Genomic DNA, 22,141 nt, shown 5'->3' with positions numbered 1-22,141 from the left:
TCAGATTCCCCATCTAGCTTCTGGATAGAGTTTTTCTGGTAATAAAAGTAAAACTATTTGTTGATTAACTGTGATTTTATTAGATGCCTGTTAGCACCATTTTTAAGCGTTTACTCCAGATCACTAACTTTACATAATTAACTCATTGAATCTTCACATTAACACATGAAGTTGATATTATTTCCAATTTACAGCTGAGAAAACTGAGACTGGGAGAAGCGACTTGCACAGGATGACAGCTGGTGTTAGAGCAGAGATTCAAACCCTAGTCAGTCTACCTCCACAGCCAGATAGAGGCCTTCTCTTAGCTACTACACTAAACCACCTCTCAGTATTTCTCAGTATCTTATTCCCTTTAATGCACAGCAAATCAATGAGTATTTATTACTCCCGTTTTATGAGAAACAGGCTCAGAAGGGTAAATTTTTAAAAATTCTATCAGCTTAGCCCTGGCTGGGTAGCTCAGTTGGTTAGAGTGTCGTCCCCATATGCTGAGGTTTCGGGTTCAATCCCCAGTCAGGGCACAAACTAGAATCACCCAATGAATGTATAAATAAGTGGAACAACAAATAGAAGTTTCTCTCTCTCTCTTCTCTCCCTCTCCCCCTCTAAAATCAATAAATAAAAATTTAAGAAAATAAAAATTCTATCAGCTTTTTAAATAAGTGACTGATTTGATTGAGGAAGAGACCAAGCAGCAGTGAACCTCTAAACCATTCATAAATTCTCCTGCATACACTCCAAACCAGTATCCTCGTTGTGCTTCTCTAGGCAAGGCCCAGGGTTAGACAGCAGAGGAGACGGGGAATGGAAGAAAGGGCACCCACAGAGCAGTTAACTTTAAACAGCACAGAAAACCTTTTGCAATTCTGATTTCAGACTGTGGATGGATCACTCTCCCTCACCCCCTTCTTTATTCAAACAGGGCCCCTTCCGTCTGGATCCAGTTGAGGACCATCCCTGAGATGCAATAGTCACTGTTTCTTAAAGGGAAGACGTCTGGTAACAGATAAGCATCAAGCTGTGGCGTCTCCCAAGTAAGGATAACTTGATCTACAGAGCAATATTGTTTCTTTGTCAACGGAAGTCATTGTATGCAGCTAGGGGAGGGAGGACACAGTGGGAAGCAGGTCTGTTTCCTCCTCAGTCAGTATCATTTGTTCCTCCGTTGTTCCTCTCTCTGTGTGGCCAGGGCCGCAACACCAGTGTACATCAGAGACTGTGCTCTACGGATTCTAGCATCTTTTTTTTTTTCCTGTCATGACTAGGGAATGACCAGGGAAGTGCAGAAGTGATGATGAAACGGCCAAATCTCTCTTTCCTCAGGCGAGCAGACCAAGCTCTCACCCCTCCAGTACTCTGCTCCATGCTCAGGTGGAGATGTGCCCTGTGTCGGCGTATTTCTCCCTTCCAGGCGGCCTGGTTTCCCACATTACCTGCTTTCATCTGCAGCTACTTGCTTTATTATTATTTTTATTAGGGAGAAGTTAGAGTGGGGGAGGCAGGAAGAGTCTCAAATAGGTAGGCTCATCACCAAGTTGCTCTGTGGGCCCTGTGAACAGAGTGACATGAACATCTGTGAAAATTTACGGCCTTAGCGGCTCTGGAAGGATGTTTGTCTAAGAACCACTGGTAAAACAGTGTCAGCTGCACGTGAAGGCTGGTTTCTTTAGGGTGCACTTTAGTATTTAACTTGTTTGGGAGTGGTATTTTGTTGTGTCAAGGATGATACCTTGTTATATAACTTTATAATCAAAACATATAATTTCTCATATGAAACAAGAAAACTGAGTGGAACGCCTAGCATGACACCTAGTAATTAGTGCTAAATAATGAACTAAATAATGCCACCCCCTAGGTCCAGCCATCATCCCCCTCATCTCTATCCCCATCATAGCCTCTTACCTGGTCTCCCCACATCCTTTCTTGTCCCTCCGCCATACAGCAGCCAGAATGCTCTTCTCTTCTCCTTAAAAAAACACAATTGCCTAAAACCCCTTCCCATGGCCTTGGAAGCATTCACTTCTCTGACAGGAGGCAGGACAGGCCAGAGACAGCTCTTCGGAGAAATGAGGCAGCACCGTCTTGCATTCATTCAGCAAATGTCTCATCTTTTATGTGCAGTGAGCACAGTTCATGGGATCTAGTGATTAACAAAGCTAAGGCCTTGTCCTCCTGACATTTACAGTGTGGTAGGCAAGCCAAGCAAGAAAACTACAATGGATTTGTTCTGGAGAATTCAACATGGAGATGGGGCTCCTTTAAAAAAAACAATCAAAGAAATTTAAATTTACCAAAGTGTCACAGAAAGGTAAAACCTATGACCAAGAGTCGCCTATGAATTGACTATAAAAAAATGGGCACAGTTTCATTTGGAAAATGCATATTAGAAGTAATAGAAAACAAAATGGAATTCATGACAAAAAGCAAGACAAAGAGAGCTAATTTTAGTTTATTTATTTTTTAAAAATATATCTTTATTGATTTCACAGAGAGGAAGGGAGAGGGAGAGAAAGGGAGAGAAACATCAATGATGAGAGAGTCGGCATTGATCAGCTGCCTCCTGCAGGCCCCCTGCTGGGGACCGAGCCTGCAACCCGGGCATGTGCCCTGACTGGGAATCAAACCTCAATCTCCTAGGATCCTAGGTCGACCCTCAACCACTGAGCCACTCCCGGCCTGGGCAAGAGAGCTAATTTTATATTGATATGGAGTACAATTCTCTAAGTTAGTGAAACTCCTATGACTCTTTGCATCAAGTGCAGTGCATCCAGAGGTATAATGATCTAAACAAACACTCCTGGAAAAACCAGTAAGGCAGGAACAGACATGAAATAGTACAGAGATATTTCCACACAATGCTAACAGATCAAATAGACCAAAACTCCCAAGAATGTAGAGGATCGATTTAATGCGCATGTATAAAACACATTTTATTTTTGAAACAGAGGATATACCCCCTTTTCTATTACCTATGGAACATTAATGAAAGTTAATTATATGTTTTACCAAAGAAAAAAGCTCAATAAATATCCTAGAGCAAAAAACATATGGGGCATATCTTTGACTACAGTGCAGTACAATTAGAAATTAATAGCAAATGGTTACCAAAAAGTACAACAATAAGGAAATTATTTTTAAAAATACTTTCTAAAAGAAAATTTAAAGTAAACAACAGGCGTTAGAAGCGAGTGACAAAGATACTGCAAATGGAAACACAAAATGACATCGAAGGAGCATCAGGAGAGAAGTCATAGCCTGAAATGCTTTTCTTACTAAAGACAAGAGAGAATGGAAAGTAGTAAAATAAACACTGAATCTAAGAATGAGGGCTGGAGAGAGAACAAAATAAACATACGCAAATGAGAAAGAGCAGATTTAATAAAGATATAGTAGAAATCAATGCATTAGAAAAATCATAGAAACGATGAATCACAGAGGTCATTCTTAAAAGAGCAATCAAACTTACAAGCTTCTGCACAGCTAATCAAGAGGAGAGACAGAGTCATGAACACAAAACAGAAGAAAGTCGTTAACACAAACACTGGAGCTTTATTTAAATCATTGAATAACTGTAACCCTTGACTAATGATTCTGAAAATGTCAAAGTTTATATGTCAGCGTAGCAAAATTGACTTAATAGATAGAACACTTGTAGGAACAAAACCTACCTAGAAGGATTTACTAGTAAATTCTATTAACTACCAAAAGCCAGCCAGTCCATGTGATGAATAAATTGATGGAGGCAGACACGACCGGTGGCTAGAAGAAGGGATGGGCTGACGGATGGATGAATGAAGAGAAACACTGGGGCCTGGAAATGCAGAACTGGAAACTGAAGGGGCTAAGGATGTCGGGAGGAAGGGAGTTTGAAGACCAGATGACCTCCAGCCAAGTGACCTTGGCCCACAACCTTCTGGGCTGACAGAAATCCCCTCTGAAAACCTCAGGTTTGGTCTTCCCTGAAGCTGGCAAGCCCTGCACACAGGACTAGAGGTCCAGTATTCACAGGCTAATCCAGACAGATCAATTAAGCCAGTAAAACCAGATCCTGACAATGCCCATGCCCTCCTAGCGGTCTGCTCTTCCCTCCCCAGGAGCCTGCAGGTGCAGTCTCTCCAGGGGGCAGTGAGAGCCATGAATAGTAAGGGCTTTAGCTCAAGCACACTGAGGCATTTAGCTGCCCAAACCTAATCCCCCAATAATCGGATTATGTAAATTCCTACTTCAACCCCTTCCCCTGCAGGACCCAGCCCCTAAGCTCTCCACACCGGGAGCCTGGGACAGAGAAGACCCGTCACTCTGAAGAATCATTACTAGAGGAACAGTGCATCAATTTTTTCCCCCGTGTTAAAAATTATAAAACCAACAATCCTACGTTAGACGGTTTTGAGAAGAAAGAAAATGTCAACTCTGGCCCCAGGGTGCCTACATAACTGTGCTCCTTTCTCTGTAGTTCTCACCCCATCTCTCAGTACACAGATCCTGTTTCGTAGCTTATTGTTTCACTTAGCATCCGATCTTGCTACCCAATTGCCAGAATTATTATCATTATTATTATTTTTTTTTTTACAGCTGCAGACTGTGCCATTAAGAGAATATATTGCCTCACAGGTTTTTGGTTAAAATGAAAGATGATATAGTTTAAACCAAGGTTCTTGGTTTAAATTCTAACTAGAGCTCCATCAGAACTGTGAGACAGTGGGGCAGGGTGGGCAAGCATGGACAACGTGAGGCAGCAGGGCCCCTCTACAGCACACAGAGAAGACAGAAGGGCAGAAAGAGGGTGAATCGGCAATGTTTACTGCACATGTTAGGTTATAAAGGCCCCTTTTGTGCCTGTGTACAAACTGACTAATTCATTCTTTCCAACCTGCCCTCCAACCCCTCTCATAGGGAAGGGAGCTAGTAGTTGTAGCAATAATAATACAATCTACCACAATAAAACAAAATATTCTGACTGTTAGGTTCTTGACTCTGTTTTGTTTTTCTCACTTAACGCTTGCAATCCTATCATTGTCCCCATTTTAGAGATCAGGAAACTGAGGCAGAGAGAAGTTACATAAACTCACCCGGGATCACACAAGTGGGTAGACCAGGGATTTCAACCTGGGTATGCAACTCCAGATTCCTCTGTTCTTATCTACTAAGCTGTGATGTATTTGTGCATTTATTGCGTCAAATCCTATGCTGGGTTATTCAGGGAAGGCGATGGCTAGAAATTCATTAATGATCCATTCATTAATCAACCAGCGTTTGATGAATGCCTGTTCACTAGGGCTGGGAAGGAGGCAGCAAGAGAAATAAGTACAGTGTTACTACGTGAACATGAGTGACAAGGAGAAGAAGAAAGCAGGGCAGGAGGGTGAAGAGCACTTGTGGGTGCGAAGGCGCAATTTCAGATATTGTGGCCAGAGAATGAACCTTCACTGGGAAGGTGATATTGGAGCAGAGACCTGAAGAATGACAGCCCCTGGAGGGCAGGAATGTGTGTGTTTTGTGTGAAGTTGTGCTCCCAGTGCTTAGGACAGGCACTGGCACATAGTAGGCACTGAATGATAATTTGTTGAATGAGTGAAAGGAAGTGATGGAGGAAACTAGGTGGATAACAGTGTTGCAAGCAGAGAAAACAGTGCAAAGGCCCTGTGGCAGGAGGCTGTCTGGTGTGTTCCTGAAACATCAGAGGTCAGAGTGGCTAGAGCTGAGTAAACACAGGAGAGAAGGAACAAGAGAGGTCCGGTAAAGGCTATCCCCAGAGCCACTGTGAAGACTTGAGTTTAACTCTGGATGAAATGTAGAGACACCCAAGGGTTTTGAGCAGAGACGTGATGGAATCTGACTTGCGCTTTCACAGGGTCAGTCTGGGTGATGTCGGAGAACAGACGGAAGGAAATGGGCAAGTGCAGAAGCAGAAGGGCCACTGAAATAAGCGAGTCCTGCGCTGGGCACTGGAAACCGACGAATATATCCGGGAGTCTGTCCAGCGCAGCATCTTAATCCCTCTGGTACTTAGTAAAAACGCGAGTTTCAGATCCCACCCCCAGAAAACCTGATCTGGTGGGTCAGGATTGTGGGTGTTGAGAGGGGTCTTCCCTCACCCTCTATTCTGAAGCAGGGGGTTCTCGGAGTACAGCCGGAGAGCGGCTGGGACCTGAATGATGGCCATCTGCGGAATGATCGATGGGCGTGGACGTCCCAGGTCGGTCGAGGTGGGAGAGGGCGGGTGAGCTGCACGCGGGCCTCGAGCTGCAGCCCCGGTGGGTGGCAGGGCCCGCCTGGCCCGCGCCTTACACAAAGCGGGCTCTCCCTCCGCCTCTGCCCCCTTCCTAGGGCACAGGGGGGCTGCTCCGGGGACGCGGGGCGGGGCCGGAGGGAGTCCCGGGAGCGAAGGGGCCCCCTGGACCTCGCTAACAAAGGGAGGTGTCCTATAAAGGCGGCGGCAGGCCTCCAGGCGAGGGCGCACAAGCCGGCGACGGCGACGCGGACGGCGCGGCTCGGGCTGCGGGCTGCGGGCTGCGGGCTGCGGGCTGCGGGCTGCGGGCTGCGGGCTCCCAGCGAGGAGGTGCGTGGACTCCGTGGTTCCAGTGCGCGCCGCGGGGGTGCGGCTCGCGGGCCAGCGGGCCACCCGCGGCCCCTGAGCCCGAGCGCTCGCCCTGGAGGGTGGGGGTGTGGAGGTGACTTGGTCGCAGCCACCTGGAGGGTGGGGGTGTGGAGGTGACCTGGTCGCAGCCACCTGGAGGGTGGGGGTGTGGAGGTGACCTGGTCGCAGCCACCCGGAGGGTGGGGGTGTGGAGGTGACCTGGTCGCAGCCACCTGGAGGGTGGGGGTGTGGAGGTGACCTGGTCGCAGCCACCTGGAGGGTGGGGGTGTGGAGGTGACCTGGTCGCAGCCACCCAGTCCGCTGGGTGAGAAGAGCCGGGGGCTCCTGGCCGGGAGGGGCGGTGGCGCGGCTTCGGGGAGCCTGGCGGGTGCCCTGGCGCGTGCCGGCGGGGCTGCTCCACTTTGATAGGTGGCGCCAGGGGCGCCCCAGAGCCCCGCGGAGGGAGGGCCGTTTAGGGAGCCCCTGCGTGCAGGGCAGCGACTGCCGGACACTGGCGGGAGAGGCTTTTCTGGACGCCCCGACCGCTCGTTCACGAGGCAGGGCTGCAGGCGGGGGAGCGGGGAGCGCAGCGGGCGGGGCGGGGCGCGGGGGCGGGGGCGGGGGCGGGGCGCCCCTCGGCACAGGCGGCGCTCCCGGTGCCCACCCGAGGGCTGGCGTCCCAGTAAGTGAACTTATCTAGAACATCAACATGCAGCTGTCTGATGAGAACAGTAACCTGCACAATCGTACGTATTCCGATTTCTGTATTACACATACGGCATATGTATAGTGTGATATGGACGCACCAAACTGGCCGCTCCTGGGAAAGAGATTAGGTGGGTAGGTGGGTAGGTAAGGAGGCTTTCAGTTTGTACTTTATGAACTTGGGTACTGCTTGATTATATTTTCTTAAATGAGCCTGTATCCCATCTACAAACATTTCCAAAGGCAAAGCTGTGCCTGGTGCTGGGGGTTCGGCATGGTCCACCAGCACAGCCGTCTAAACCACCCTTCACCTTGGCGATCTGCAGAGCCTGTTCATGTGCTTTCAAGAGAAAGATGAAAGAGGAGACACATGCACAGGGCCAAGTGCCAGGCAGAGAAATGTAGAGGCCTAGGGGGAAAGAGCCGAAAGTGTCTGAGTTCCTGGGCAGGCCACCACGCGTGCTTGCCCTGTGTCTGTGTCTCATGCTTTCTAGTTGACCTGGGTTATGTGTCCAGGAACCGCCAGCGTGAAAAAGCAGCAGCTCCCCTTGGGGGCATTAGTCACCTTCTCCGGGGGCATAATTGTCATTCTTTTCTCTGGTAACCTGCTACCTTCAGAGGTGACAACATAAACACAAGTTTGTTTACTATGACCTTCCTCCCACCCAGGCATTCCTATGGGGTGGTGACACTCACCCATTCAGGGGTGTGTAGGTAGAACTAGGAGGTTCTATATTTAGATGGGAAAAAGTTACATCTTTATTTCCACTAACCTTTAATCTAAATTTAACCTTTCCTTTATTTATGGATGTGGGTAATAAACTACAGTGCTATTAGCATCAGTAGAAACCCTAGATCCTTTCACATTACAGATGTTGCAAATCTTTTGGAAAAAAATCATTTACATATCCCTAATTAGAAATTATGGTAATAAATATACTGTGTTAAAAAACAAAGCACATGTATTACTGTATATAATTTTAAAATTATTTTTAATCACTATTAAGCATAATTGGTTATTTGATGTGTCTATGTATTTTAATTGACACACTCAAAATCATCATTCTGAGAAGACAACTAAAGGCTTTTTACTTTATGTATTATTTGAGATCATTGTTCTGAGACGGAATCCATCCCTAGGCTTCCTCAGACTGCCGGGAGGGTCCATGGCACAAAAAACAGTTGTGGACCCTGACCCAGCAGGAGTCAGTGGTGACACAAATGCATAAAAAACACCCAGGCTAGGGACGCAGGCTCTGCCACTGATTCACTGTCTGACCTGGGACAAAATGCTTTGCCTCTCTTTTGTCATCTATCACATGTTTTCTGATTCTGTGGCATCTGGCATATTTTTTTAAATTACTCTGAAATTACTCTGAAATCAAGATTAGCAGCAGTCAGTCCTTACAATTAGAAAAAGACTAAATATAATTTAAAAAAAAATTAAATTAAAATTATTGGGGTGACATTGGTTTCAAGTGTACAGCTCTATGATACAACATCTGTATATTGCAGTGTGTGCTTACCACCCAAATAAGGACGTTAGTAATTTTCAGTGACCTCTTCTTTGAGTTTTCCAGCTTGTTAAATCACTGATTTGTATTCCCCCCTATGGAGGAGAGTAAAACACTTGAGGCTAAATCAACAAGTAATTTTAAGCACCCCCTAGGATGGCAGGCGTCATTTCAGAAGCTTGTCTTCCTCTGTCTGCTTTGAGCACAATGGAATGGAGCCCTCTTAGAAGAGCACACCAGTTAGTTTATCCTGCCTAATCTTTTTCTTCCCAGTTTGAAAAGGCCCCCCGCGGGCCTAGAGTTGAAGTGAATGAGCTAAACGCTCTTTTAACAAGAGGAGCTTGAAAGTAACTTTGCTCCCATAGTCCTGGCCAAGCAGCCAGCCTTGCTGAGAGAAAACTTGACAGTTTTCTTTCTATCTTAAAATCCTCCTGATTTAGGTTCAAACTTTTAATTTTAGGTACAATTGGGCACAGTTCTGACAACAGTCATATTTTCATTGTGGAACCAAAGACCAGGTTATTTAGAAATGGCTTGGATTAGATAATTGTCAATAGATGGGTGTCGTAGCATTTCAGAGCAGAAAGAGGACTTGGGGGTCAGCTGGTCTACCCATTTAGTTTGGAAGGACGCGTGGTCTGCCTGGAACCCCCTGCCCCCAAAATGCCTGGTTAGGTGCTGTTTCTCTGCTCCAGCCATCCCTGTGCCTCCCTCTCCATGTCACACAGGCCTGCATGCCTTCTACAGCATCCATGACAAATCATCACCCCCACTTGTCCCTGGTCTGTCTTCTTTTGTCACCCTGAATATCCCCACTTCTGTTCTTCATACAACAGACTTTTGATGAACAGACCCTGTTCATCATCATCTAAAATGTGGTCCAGTCTGGATATCTTAGCTGTTACGCTGTGAGGTCTGCCAGCTAAGAGGAGAGGTGTGTTATTTTCATCACTCCGAATATTGTCTTATTATTATTATTTTTTAAATATACCTTTATTGATTTCAGAGAGTGGAAAGGAGAGGGAGAGAGAGAGATAGAAACATCAATGATGAGAGAGTCATTGATCGAGCCCACAACCCGGGCATGTGCCCTGACCAGGAATCGAACCCCGATCGCCTGGATCCTAGGTCGACGCTCAACCGCTGAGCCACGCCCGGCTGGGTGAACATTGTCTTATTAATGAAACCTAGAACCGCAGCTTTTTTTTAAAGAATCCATATTCAACTCCCAATTCACTAGCTATATATGTTATTACTCAATCCTATACATGTACTCAGCCCGATGCTGCACCTGACTCCAGGAAATTAGGGAGAGTTGATTATAAAAGAAGTGATGGGGGTACTGGGATAAACCAGCCTGTAACCGGAGGCTTCCAAACAGCCAGGGCGAGAAGGGCCGAAGGCTGGTGTTCTTACCCTGCCCTTTCTTCTGCCACATTTTCTCCCCTTGTCAGAAGGAGGATTCCGAAAACCGGAAAATGACAAAACGAGTTTCCTAAAATCCGGGTGGGGAAGATCGAACATCCCAAGTTTGGGGCAGGACACGTAACACCCAGCAGGCCCCTTACGCGGCGTTGGCCTCGGGGCCCTTGTCTCCCCGCAGGGCCGCAGACATGACCAGGAAGGTCTTCACAGGCACCAGGGAGCAGTGGCGGCAGCAGCAGGTGAACGGCGCCTTTGCCAGGCTCAGGAAGCTCCTCCCCACGCACCCGCCAGACAAGAAGCTGAGCAAGAATGAGACGCTCCGCCTGGCCATGAGGTACATCAACTTCTTGGTCAAGGTCTTGGGGGAGCAGAGCCTGCAGCAGACGGGGGCGGTGGCGCCGGGCAACCTCCTGGAACTCTTCCCCCAGGGACCCCGCCTGCCGGACAGGACTCCGCTCGGTGCCCACCAGGTCCCTTCCCCGGGCCCAAGCCACCACCTTCCGCAGTGTGGCTCTGGCTCATCGCCTCGGGAAATACTTGCTCAGAAGTCCGTGGCCGTCCACAGCCTTTAGCATGTTGCAGGGTCAACTTGATGAATAATCTGTGAGGCACGAATATAAGCTTCATAGGAGGTGGCTCAGGGACAGTTGCCAGGAGCTGAAAGGAGGCCACGAGGAAGGTGGCTGTGGAGCCCATCCCCCCTGAGGCTTCAGGCAAAGAGGCCTGCTTCTGTCTATTTTATGTATCCAAGATCTACATAAGATGTTTGAAGAAAAGAATAATCATAGTTAAAAATGGGTTTGAAAATCACTTTCACTCAACGTGTTTTCAGTTATAAGGAAGATGCATTTCAGATGAGTAGAAAATCTTCCCTCCGAACGTATTTTGAACTTTGTTTTGAAAAATGTAGGATGTTTGATCAAGGGTGAACAAAACAAGTCTTCAGGTTGATGAATGTAAAGATAGCCCTCGCAGAAAGGAAATCCTGGAGCCTGTGGGAAAATCTGTGGAGAAAAGACCCTCCTGACATGGAAGGATTACAGGAACGCAGCAGATGCACGTGGAAGAGCCGTGCATGCGTTATCTCTGCAGAAATGTGAGGCGTTGCCTGCCTTGAACAATTCCTATTACATTATCACAAAGCCAAATGGTGGATTCTATCTGTGAGAGGCAGGGACTCAAATCATTTATGGATTAGAGTTTCTAGTTTTCTCATGGAAAACAGCTGCAATAGGTTTTCTAAACCCTCAGTTTCACATGTCAGGTGTCAATACTTCTAATTCGGCCTGAGTTCCTGCTGATTTAAGACCCGTAAAATTCAAATATAATTATGAAAATCCAAACATTACCATTTAACAGCTCATTTAACAGAGAGCTTAGTTTAAACAAAAGATTTAGAATAGACAATAGGGCTGTAAACCCAGCCTCTAATGAATTAATGAATTTGGAATTTGTCTTTCCTGCTAAGGAGCTAAATCTTATGGTGGGAGGGGTGGTACCCACAGACCAATGGAACAGTTTGGATCTGGCATAACTCACCACCACTTGCCACCCTGATGATGCCTGGATTCAGAGATGAATTCCATAGCCAAGCCCAGAATACAAATAATATCGTTTGATTGTCTCTGGGATGTTTTATTTCGCCAAAGTTAATGATGGTACATTGGTTTTAAAACCTTCTGAACCACCAGTAGGAAATTGATGGATTTGCAATTATGGATTTCCAGTGTATACACAATAGAGGAATTTAAATTCCCCACCACTCTAGAAAGAAGATACTTGATTTAGGAAAGGTTGAAATGAGCCTCTTTGGTAATCAGAAGAAAGTTGGGTGAGGCTCCCTCAAAATCTCATTCCCCCAAATAGAAGGCCATTATGTCATTATGTAGTGTGTTGTGTTTGTCAGAAACAATGCATTTCCTTCAGTGTCCTTTCTTTAAACTGCATTCAGTCAGCTCCCCGGTGGACCCAGAATAGTCACATGGGGAAACACATAAGCATTCTTTCTCGCGAGCTTAGGTGGACTTAAGTGTGTCCCCAAACTACCAAAGCTTTGTTTACAGTTGTCAATTGAGCAGTATTACTTACTCTTTCATCTGGCATTAAATCAAAACCACACTTTTGACAGTATTTTTGTATTAGCTTCATGTTGCTGAGGACGGCACAGAGGCCCGAATACGGGATTTTATTGCCTTTCTCAGAATGAGCGCACTTTCCTGCTGTTGAGGCCATGGCTGTGTGTGCAGAGGGCCTTTCCACCGAAATGTGACAGAGTGCTCCTAAAAGTCTCCAGGAGACTGAATCATCATTAAACTCTGTGAGGGGGATCATTATGTAAAGGAACCCTGCAGGAAATCCCTTTGATAGGATGAATAAACATTTAACCTATCGCTTTAAGTAAGACACCTCTTAGATGATTTCTTTTTCAGGCTCGCATTTTGGTATATCAAGTTGCGTTGGGTGAAAATGACTGTCAGAAGGAATTGTAGGTATATGTGGACCAAAACCTTGGCAAGGTATCCGTAAGACTGGAGGCTTCCAATTGAAAAGTCACTCTGTAGTCTTCCTTGGTGTCCTATACTTGGTGATGGCAACAGTAAGATTTATGGTTCAAACATATTGTAGTCCACCAATGGTACATCTCTTTATGGATCATTTGAACCCACCAGAAGAGTTTAGACAGATTCTATAATCTATGCTAGTCTGTTACGTGAAAACAACTTTTTGGTCTGCTATGGATACGCCACTAGAAACTGAGTATAAACAAGTCCATTTATTTATATAGGTCATTAGATTGGCTAATTCTACTCCTCATGTGACAGAGGAGAAACCAGTCCAGAGGATTTTGAAGTGACTTTGCAGAGGTCACACAGGCAGCTAGTGGAAACTCAGTGCCAGTCTCCTGACCCAGTGCCCAGCCTTTCTACAGCCTTGTTCGGTCACTGAGTATTTTAGGATTGCAAATGGACCAGCACCTTATGATTAGGCTCGTCTCTTTCCAACAGTCCTCCATAATCTCCTATGCCTTTTTATTGAAATTGAATTATTGTGCTTTGTAGAATGTTATTAGAAGTATCAACCAAAGATTTTATCTGTTGTTTTGTGATATTTTTACCACTGATTCTAATTTGCTATTTAACTATTAATTTATTGAAAATAAATTAAGAAAAGAAATTGTTCTCTTTTTTGTCTTTTTAAAACGAATTTTATAAATTAACTAAGGTCATTCACCCATTCACTCCATCTTCTGGCTTTGAACTTTCCCCCACCCCTTTGCCTTTAGTCTAGAAAAAAATGCTGCACCCCAGCAAGCCAGGCCCTCTGCAGCCTGACCCCAGTGTACCCTTTCCTGTACCTTCCACAGTCCCCTAATTGTACACGCTGAAACCACTTCACTTGAGGGTCCCCAAACATACCCCACTCTTTAATACCTCTGAGTTTACTCTTGTGATTCCATCTGCCTGCACGAATGTCCCCACTCTCACTTGTCTTACCCCTCCAACCTGTACCAAATTCTGCTTGCTAAAATTCTTCATGACTGATCTGAAATACCATCCTTCAGGAAGCTTGACTCATCTCAAACATCATCTCTTACATAATGTCCTCCTAGATTTCTACCACTCAGTCTAATCTCTCCCGTCTTAGAATCCCCTTAGGTACTTCGTGACACTTATTTTCTCTACCTTGTGTTTCAGATATCTGTGTATATACCCCCCCCCCCCCGCTCCCCAGCCAAGGTCTTCTTGACACAGTGACAGTTTCTATCTAACATCCATAAGACAGCCTGCAAGTGACCTCACTTTCAAAATGAGAAAGCTATATCAGGACTGGCTCTGTTAAGAATTCTCCTCTAGAAAAGAGGACATTGGTAATATTTTGAACAAAACAATATAAAATAAAATAAATAAAAAATAGAATACTTCTCTAGCTTCTCCTAAAAGATAACATTGACATGAAACTTGAACAGGCCAAATTTTACTGAGAAACCCAAAGTCTAAAGCTCATCTTAAAGGCTTGTTTCTCATAATATCCATTCAATTTGGCCCGTGCAGCACCTGCCCCATGAGATTTTTAAGAATGGCTTGAGATGACGAAAATATGTGTAAGTTATGCACAACAGGCTTTGTCCTTAAAAAGGCAAAAGGTGAAAGAGGTCTGAGAGAATGGACAGCTTAACTGCTGACCCATGGGTCAAAGATTAGTTAAAAAGTCACATCCTTAAATTGAAAGGTCAAAGATGAGGGAATCTAAACTCTCAATGGCAGTGCACAGTGAGGGACTTAAAGTGGCAGGTGCTACGAAATGCCAAGGAATGACTGTAGTTGAAGCAGTACAGTAAACCAGGGCCAAGGTCTCCTACACTGAACATGCACTTCTGTGACTCTTGGAGTTTGCTCTAAACAGGGACACTTTCATTTTATTTTCTCTTTATTGCTAAAGGCCTATTACAGAGAGATTTTAATGAGGGCTAGATTTTTACATATGCCTTAGTTAGGTTTGTAATCTGCCAAATAACTTATACTCTAGGAATTTAATTTCCAGAGCTCAAGAATTCCCTGGTAGTTGAATGAACTAAGCTGTTGAATTGCTGTTTCTGGGTAACTTTTAAAAATAGGATTATTCAATATGAGCATATACTTGTGCCTGAGTAATTATCCTTCTAGGAACCTGTCACAAAGAAATAATCAGAATTATAGTAAAAAAATTACACAGATGGATATCTATTTCAGAATTATTTACGTTGTAAATACAAGTAAAATAAAATTATAATAATAAGAGTATGAGCCAAGCGTCGCTGAGTGCTCACTCTATGCCTACTAAAGAAATTGAATCTGGGGAGGCGGGTAGGAAAATAATTTCTATCTGCTAGAAACTGAAGTAAGCATGTAGAACACCTTAAGTGTTGAGAAGGGGATCTGGAGGCCTGATATCTAGAGCAAAGGGTAAGAAGCAGATCGGGGAAGGCCCGAGAAGCTCATCAGCTCTGATAGCCCTTGGGCTATGGGGTTGAAACAGTTGTATTTTATACACCGTCGTATGTAGACAGAGTGGCTGAATGGCATAAAAGGAAGAGATTCAAGGTATCCTTAGTCAGACACGATGCTCTGCCTTCCCATGTAGATTTCAGTAAAGGTTCCTTTTGAAAAGCCTGACTTTTTCATAGATATTTTACATCATGGTCAAGATATGGATGGAGAACATAATTAAACAGTATATGAAAAGACAATTACACCATAACCAAGTAAAGATTTGTCCAAACAATGCAAGAAAATACTTTAATATTAGATATCCTATATCAATTTTGGTATTGAAAAACCTCTCATTAAAATGTATTACCTGCTCCTTACTTGGGGAAGGGAGCAGTGAAAACCCAGCCCTGTCTGAACCTCAGCCTCCACACTCTGGCCTCCCTCTCTCAGGCTTCTGGTTGGATTCACCAATGGAAGGCAGAGGCAGAACGGAGGGTGAAGGAAGAAAGGAGGTCAAGGTCTTTACTGCCCCCTCCCCTCCCTCTGCAAGCAAAGCTCTTATCAGGCAGCCCCTCTTCATGGCCACACTTTTGCTGGGTTCCTCTGTAACACAGGGGACACCAAAGGATAGAAGGAGACTTTGAGCCCACCTCTACCTAGCTACCTCTTTCTGGGGCCCCAATTTTTGAGAAAGTTATTCTGAATTTTTATTTCTTGGTTTTGTTTTTTCCTTCCTGTCTTTGGACCTTTCTTCCATGTAAGAAGGGTAAAAGCAATTACTTGAAACTCAACATTTACTGCACACGAAGATTAGCATTCCTTAGTTTTCAAAATACTGAAAATTTCAGTTATACCCATAAACTGTGTATAGCAGAGAAAGGTGCAATCAGTCAAAAATGTCACTGGCTTCCCTTATCACAACAAGTTGATTGTCGAGCTTCCCTTTTGTGGTTTCTAAGGAAGCAAACATGACCCAAAGGCCTAAAACAACCACCACTGAAACCGGGCACAAATGGTCCGAGGCTGCCTGTCACTACTAGAGTCAAATTACGCAGAAACTGGGTTGAATCACATATGAGTGTTTATTCCAATAATGTTGGCAGTATGAGGAGAGCAGTCAGTCACCCTGGAAACTCTGCTCTGACCCCTCTCAGATGGCTGATTGTATACCAGTGAGGGAGAAGATAGCTACATACAGCTGTGAGCTACAAGTATATTGGGGAAAGGGGAGGGGAAGGTCTGCAGTCCAGCCTTCAGGAGCTCAAAATCTGATAACAAGGTGGCTAATCTTCTATGTTACAAACAGCTCAGCCCATCCCTGGGACCAAAGAATGGTCAGCATTCCTGAGGCAAACTCCCAGAGGGAGTCAGGATCCGGGCACAGCAACCAAATCAAAGCATGTCCTGTCCTTGGTTTGTTCTCAAAATGTATTTCTTTTCACAGCCCTCTTTTTCTTCTTGCAACACATCCTCCAGTTTCCCAGGGTCTGTAAGAAATCTTCTTGTCTATAGTTAGTAAGGTGAATAATTATTAAACAATTGCAGCTCTATTCTTATTACTTGCCCTTCCCCACTCTCATCACCACCTATCTTTTCCCCCCTTCTTTTTCCAGAAATAAAGGAAAAGATATGCAGGTCCCATTCAGAAAGTACTGAAATCAAACACCCAATGAACTTTGTTCCTGACAAGTAAACCCCTTATCAGTCTCTTGCAGAGATTCTAAAGCGCTTATCTCGATAGACCAGATTATGGGGCTGACCCACTCTCAATGCTGAGTAGTAATCAAACGGGCATTCTCTCTGTCAGCAACCCCGGTCTCGCCAATCCAGATAAATCAATTAATGGGATGCAGAGCTGCCGTCTTGCCTTTCTCTTCCCCACGCTTACCACCCTGAGCCTCCCCGCAGAATCCTCAGTCCCCTGTTTAATACCATCTAAGAGTCCTTATTTACAAGAGGCTTGTGCAGGTGCAAGCTTTCAGGCCTGCAGCATCGGAGCAATTGTGCCCCTCTCCTTCCCAGCTCCAGGCTCCCCTCTTTGTCAGACACTTTTCTTTTCTCTGCTTTTCAGGCCAGAGACGCCCCCTCAGCAGCTAATCTAATCGGATTATGCTAATTTGTACTTCATGAACCCAAACCCCAGAACGATCTGCAGAGGGCTAAGGCCAGGAGGAGAGGCACAACGACTTTGTCCATAAACCTACCCCGAAAAAGTGCAAAAGGAAAGTCCGTCCTGTGTTTAGCCATACAAAGCGGCTACTCTGGGAAGCCCACAGTGCTCTTGACAGTTTAGAGTGTCCAGAAGCCGTCTGCGTTCAGAATAGGAAAAAGGCAACACAGTGAGGCCCACAATGACAAGACTGTTTGTCCCCCGTATAAAGTAAGGTTCCTCTTCTTCCTTCTTCCTAGTTTACTCACATTTCCCCTCTTGGCTGATCAGTATGTAAGTTTGGAAGTTGAAGCCAGTTGGTACAATTCCACAAACATTTACTGGCACCTGCCACCCATTAAGGACGACGCTTGGTGCTATGGGCTGCACGAATGTGTCTAAGCCTGCGTACTGGCCCTTCAGAATTTGTACTCTGGTAGGGAAGGTATTTCAGGTACGACAGTTAGAAAACACCTGCAGGGGGCCATTGCAGTTTTTCTCCTTATTCACTCTGCCTCACGTTTGCCAACCCTGCTAGTCATCTTCCACAATCGTCCACAGATGATTTTAAAAATAACTTATGTTCATACAAAGCTTTATGTTTATTCAAAATATATAACATAAGTATGTAACTTAATCCTCATAACAACTGTGAGATAAATAAAACTGATACTTTCAACCCCATTTTCAAATGTTGAAATGGAGACTTAGGGACATTAAATGGCTCATCTGAGAAGAATCATCCAGTTAATAAATGGGCTTCTGATTCCGAAACGAGTGTTTCCTGCTCCCACCCCCAGAATGCTGTCTCCATAAGGCCGGAGGGGTCCTTAGGAGGCCCACTACTCCGTTCTATTGATGTGTAGGACTGTACACAAATGTAAACATTTTACACTAATAGCTTTAAAAAAACACCTTCATGCATTGTGAAATTGGAAAAACTAATTTGAATTTTCAAATGGGTAAGTGAAATTGCTCAACTGGAATAATCCAGACAAGTGCTTTTTATAAAAACTCCAGCTCATTTAGCCTTTAACTTTCCTGTCACTGTTCTTGTGTATTTATGCCATTCAGCTTCTTCCTTTCTCAGTCAAGACATCTACAAATGCTCCCTGAATTGGTCTCTCCCACCCATTCTGGAGTCAGACCCTTTCATGCATCAGGTCCTTGCTGCCCTGGGTAGTTAGCACTCAGCACTTTAGTTTCTAATTAGTTTCTAAGCTGGTTATACCCTTGGGTGATAAAGCCCCAGCAGTTGCAAAAATTTTCCCTGGAGATTGCCACATAAGCGTCTCTGTCACAATCTGCAGAGGAACGTGCCTTTCTCTCATTCCAAAGTCCTCATTCCCTCTGGGAGCTCACACTGAGTTCTTGTATCTGATCTGAGAGATCTTGTAATTCACACTTCATTTACAGAGCTGAAGGGATTGACTGTCCTGAAATTAAAGAATGAGTGAGGGCTTCTCAGTTCACCACATCTCCCTCTCCAGCATCCCTAAAATAGCCTAAATATGCACCAATAATCAGCTTCCCTCAAGAGAAGAGCAGAAAAGCATATTTCTGTGCTGTCTGTTTCCCCCTCACTTAAAAAAAACACACCTAAAAAATTATTCTTAAAATCTCATAGCTTCAGAGCCTGTTTAGGGTGGATGGAGACTGGAAGGGCAGAGGGTTAGAGGTAGGAGATTTCAGATGTGTTTAAATAAGTAATTTCTTAACAGAAAAATATTATTACTCAGTTTACAATTGATTCAAAATAGGTTTTTGTCTGAAAAGCTTCCAGCAGTAGTTTTAAATTAGTTTCCTTAAATAGTTGAATATTATAGGCCAAGCAAGTTCAGACTTGCTTTTGCTAATAGTTTAATATTGAGCAATCTAAACAATAATGAATATTTAAACATCTTAACCTTGGTGTTACTTTTGCTGCAAATGGCCTTGTTTTTGTCACTGTAATAATGTTCTATTGGATTTTTAGTGCTCCATCTACATTCTTTTGTCAAATTCTTATAATGAACTAAGGGCTAGGGGTGAGGGTAAATGTGAGCTGAGTCTTGAGACTATGCCAAGCTAACTGCCTTTACCTCATTCAAATCAAGTATCACAGACATAGCTCTGTGAAAAAGATGACTTCTTTATGAAAATTGTAGTGATACAGATTTTTTTTAAACCTAGAAGATCAAAAAATTTGACTAACAATAACACAGATGAATAGAAAATTTTATATGCTAAAAGTAAAATATTTCATAAGATATACTAATATATATTATTATGCGAGAAAATTTTTACTGGATTTATTCTGGCAAGTTTTTTCCTTGTGTATTGTGTAGACCCCAGGAACCCAGCAAATCTTTGAGTGCAGACTACCATGTGAATGATCCCCTACCCACCCCAAGCCCCCTGCCCACTGCAGTTACACAGTAGAGTACAGTCTCTAAGAGAGGCTGCTGTTGAGCCAAGCACACTTAAAACAAAGAATGGGAAAGGGGTTATCAGATTATAATAGACAGGATCCCAAAACAAAGTCCAAATACCTTTGGGTGTTTTGCCCAGGATCAGTTTCTAGGGTAGCACAGTGGAAATTATAAATGCAACATATGGAATGAAAAAATGCAAATGCAACATAAGAATCAAAGCCCATTGTCACATTTTGGTTTAAAGCCAGAGAAAGGTAATAGAAAAGATCGTTCAGAGGAGTAATATCAGCTAGATGGCAGAAGAGGAGGTTCTAGCCTTCATTTCCCCCACCCCCAAACCAATTTAGCAACTATCCATGGATGAAAATACCTTCATTAGAGCGCTGGAATCCAGGTGAGAGGTTACAGCACCCCAGTGGAGCACAGAAATTGTTTTGAATTGAACTTTAAAAAACAACAACAACTAGTTGTCTTTCATTTATTCATTTATATGAGTTCTATTTTCTGGGTAAGACTTTTGTTGGAGATAAATACATGTAGCAACTGTCTTCTTCCACTTTATGTTTGCCTTATAATCCTCTCAATAGTGTCTTCTATAATTGGAAGTACTTAATTTTATGTAACCCTATTTGTCATTTATTTTCTTTTATGGCCAGAGATTTTTGTGAGAAGGTGTCTTTTGGATAACAAATACTTTTTGGTGCAACTCTTCACCTGTCTGGGAGAAACCCCTGTTTGGCTCCTGCCAGGGGTTAGTGTCAGTAGTTTTACTGTGGCTGGTCATTCATGCCTTGTCACAGAGGCGTTTCTTACTTCATTAGCTTGGCTTTGATCACCTGACATTTTTCCTGGGAATGTTTGACTTTGTCCTGCTTAAGCCAGATGACTAACTCTCATCTGGTCTCTGAGTTGGATTTCTTAGTCTCAGCTACAATCTGACTGACCAGACTTGCCAGTTACCCACTCTAATTAGCTAGTCTCAACATCCCTATATCTAATTTTATCGTCAGACTCTCTCCTGGTTATGGATTTGCAACAGCTGTTGGCCCAGTTGTCCTGATGTTCACCTGGTAGGGAATGCTCCCAGCCCTTCTTTAGAATATAACATGGCTAACTTTTTTTTTTTACTTTGACACCTCAGAGTATGGTGAATTTAGAATATTGGAGGCCCTGCCAAAGACTTTTCCTAACTAAACGAGTCGATTTCAATGTAGATGACGTCTAGCTGATAGAATATAACAAGAAAACTTCTAGAAAACCTTAGGCACATGCCCTTAGTCAAAGCAATAGCATCACCTTCATGTGTTAAGGGAAGCATTGTTGTTATTTCTATTTGGGCACACATGATTATTACTAGGAATAATGATAAAGAGAAGGAAATAAGAATAAAAAAATAAAACCACCCTGGCTGGTGTGGTGCAATGGTTAGAGCATTGGCCTGCACACGCAAGAGTCGTGGGTTTGATTCCTGATCAAGGGCACATACCCGGGTAGCAGGTTTGCTGCCTGGCCCCAGTTGGGGTGTGCTCAGGAGGCAACCAATTGATATGTCTCTCACACACTGATGTTTCTCTCTCGCTCTCGCTCTCGCTCCCTCTCCCTCCCTCCTCCCCTTCCCTCCCTTCCACTCTCTCTGAAAAGCAATGGAGAACAATATTCTCAGTTGAGGATTAACAAAAAATCTTTAAAAAACCCAACCCAACAGGAGAGAAATAAAGGAGAAATGCCTATACCTTTTCTTGGAATGCTAAAGACAATTTTACTGAACTTACTAAAGTCTGCGACACAATGGAGTATGTAAGTGCTGTCCACAGTCATATGAGCACAGCTTTACATTGGAATGATTTGCCTTTGTGGTTATTGCAGGTCAGAGCGCACCTGCAGTTGCACTTGCCCTCTCTGTTTGTACTTCTGTTGTCTGGACACACTTACGAAACTCCGGGTAGAATTCCTTCTGTTTGCGCAAGTATCAGGGGCACATTGCATTCTCGTTGCTAATGTTTTGGTTCAGCTAACCCATGTACGCAGGTCACTGACATTGTGAGGTCCTCGCCTTAGCTATGCGCCGTGCATTTTCTTCAAACTTCACTCGTAGACATCCTTTCCTAATTTTTCTCCTTTGCCTGCCTTCTGGTGTAACAGGATGTTAACTGGGACTTGTTATCTTAAAATTCCAGTTAGAGATCCTAAGACAAAAGACACTACCTCCACATTCTAAAGAGAGGCGCTCGACTGTGTAGGCAGGACTTAAAGATAACTGGTCCAGAGACCTTCACTCCCAACAGCCCAAGAGGTAAAAAATTTGAAAGGAAATTCATGGAAGACAAGGAAAAGAGTTAGAGTGCTTTTGCTCTTTTACTCCTGTCTCAATGAGGAAAGAGGTG

At 44.2% G+C, this 22,141-nt stretch overlaps 2 protein-coding genes across 5 annotated transcripts in view; both read left to right on the top strand.

Annotated features, from left to right (window-relative positions):
* The window catches only part of FKTN (fukutin), a 43,718-nt gene extending 42,613 nt beyond the window's left edge, over positions 1-1,105 (top strand). Inside the window, exon 11 of the mRNA XM_081151287.1 lies at positions 926-1,105. Within this exon, the coding sequence (XP_081007413.1) occupies positions 926-951 (26 nt within the window). The 3' untranslated portion in view covers positions 952-1,105. The remainder of the gene's footprint in view (positions 1-925) is intronic.
* TAL2 (TAL bHLH transcription factor 2) lies at positions 980-13,377 on the top strand. 4 transcript variants are annotated; one of them, XM_081151303.1, is made up of 2 exons: positions 980-1,037; positions 10,403-13,371. In XM_081151303.1, the coding sequence occupies exon 2, from the start codon at positions 10,413-10,415 to the stop codon at positions 10,794-10,796; it is 384 nt and encodes a 127-aa protein (XP_081007429.1). In that variant the 5' UTR covers positions 980-1,037; positions 10,403-10,412; the 3' UTR covers positions 10,797-13,371. The 4 variants fall into 4 exon arrangements, with proteins under 4 accessions (XP_081007429.1, XP_081007427.1, XP_081007428.1 ...); XM_081151301.1 differs by lacking the exon at positions 980-1,037 and adding an exon at positions 6,135-6,199; XM_081151302.1 differs by lacking the exon at positions 980-1,037 and adding an exon at positions 6,462-6,562 and having other exon boundaries at positions 10,403-13,377.
* Positions 13,378-22,141: the final 8,764 nt, after the last annotated feature.

Source organism: Miniopterus schreibersii (assembly GCF_964146895.1).
Source record: "Miniopterus schreibersii genome assembly, chromosome: 11".
Taxonomy (NCBI): Eukaryota; Metazoa; Chordata; class Mammalia; order Chiroptera; family Miniopteridae; genus Miniopterus; species Miniopterus schreibersii.
This window is presented reverse-complemented; position numbering and strand designations above follow the sequence as displayed.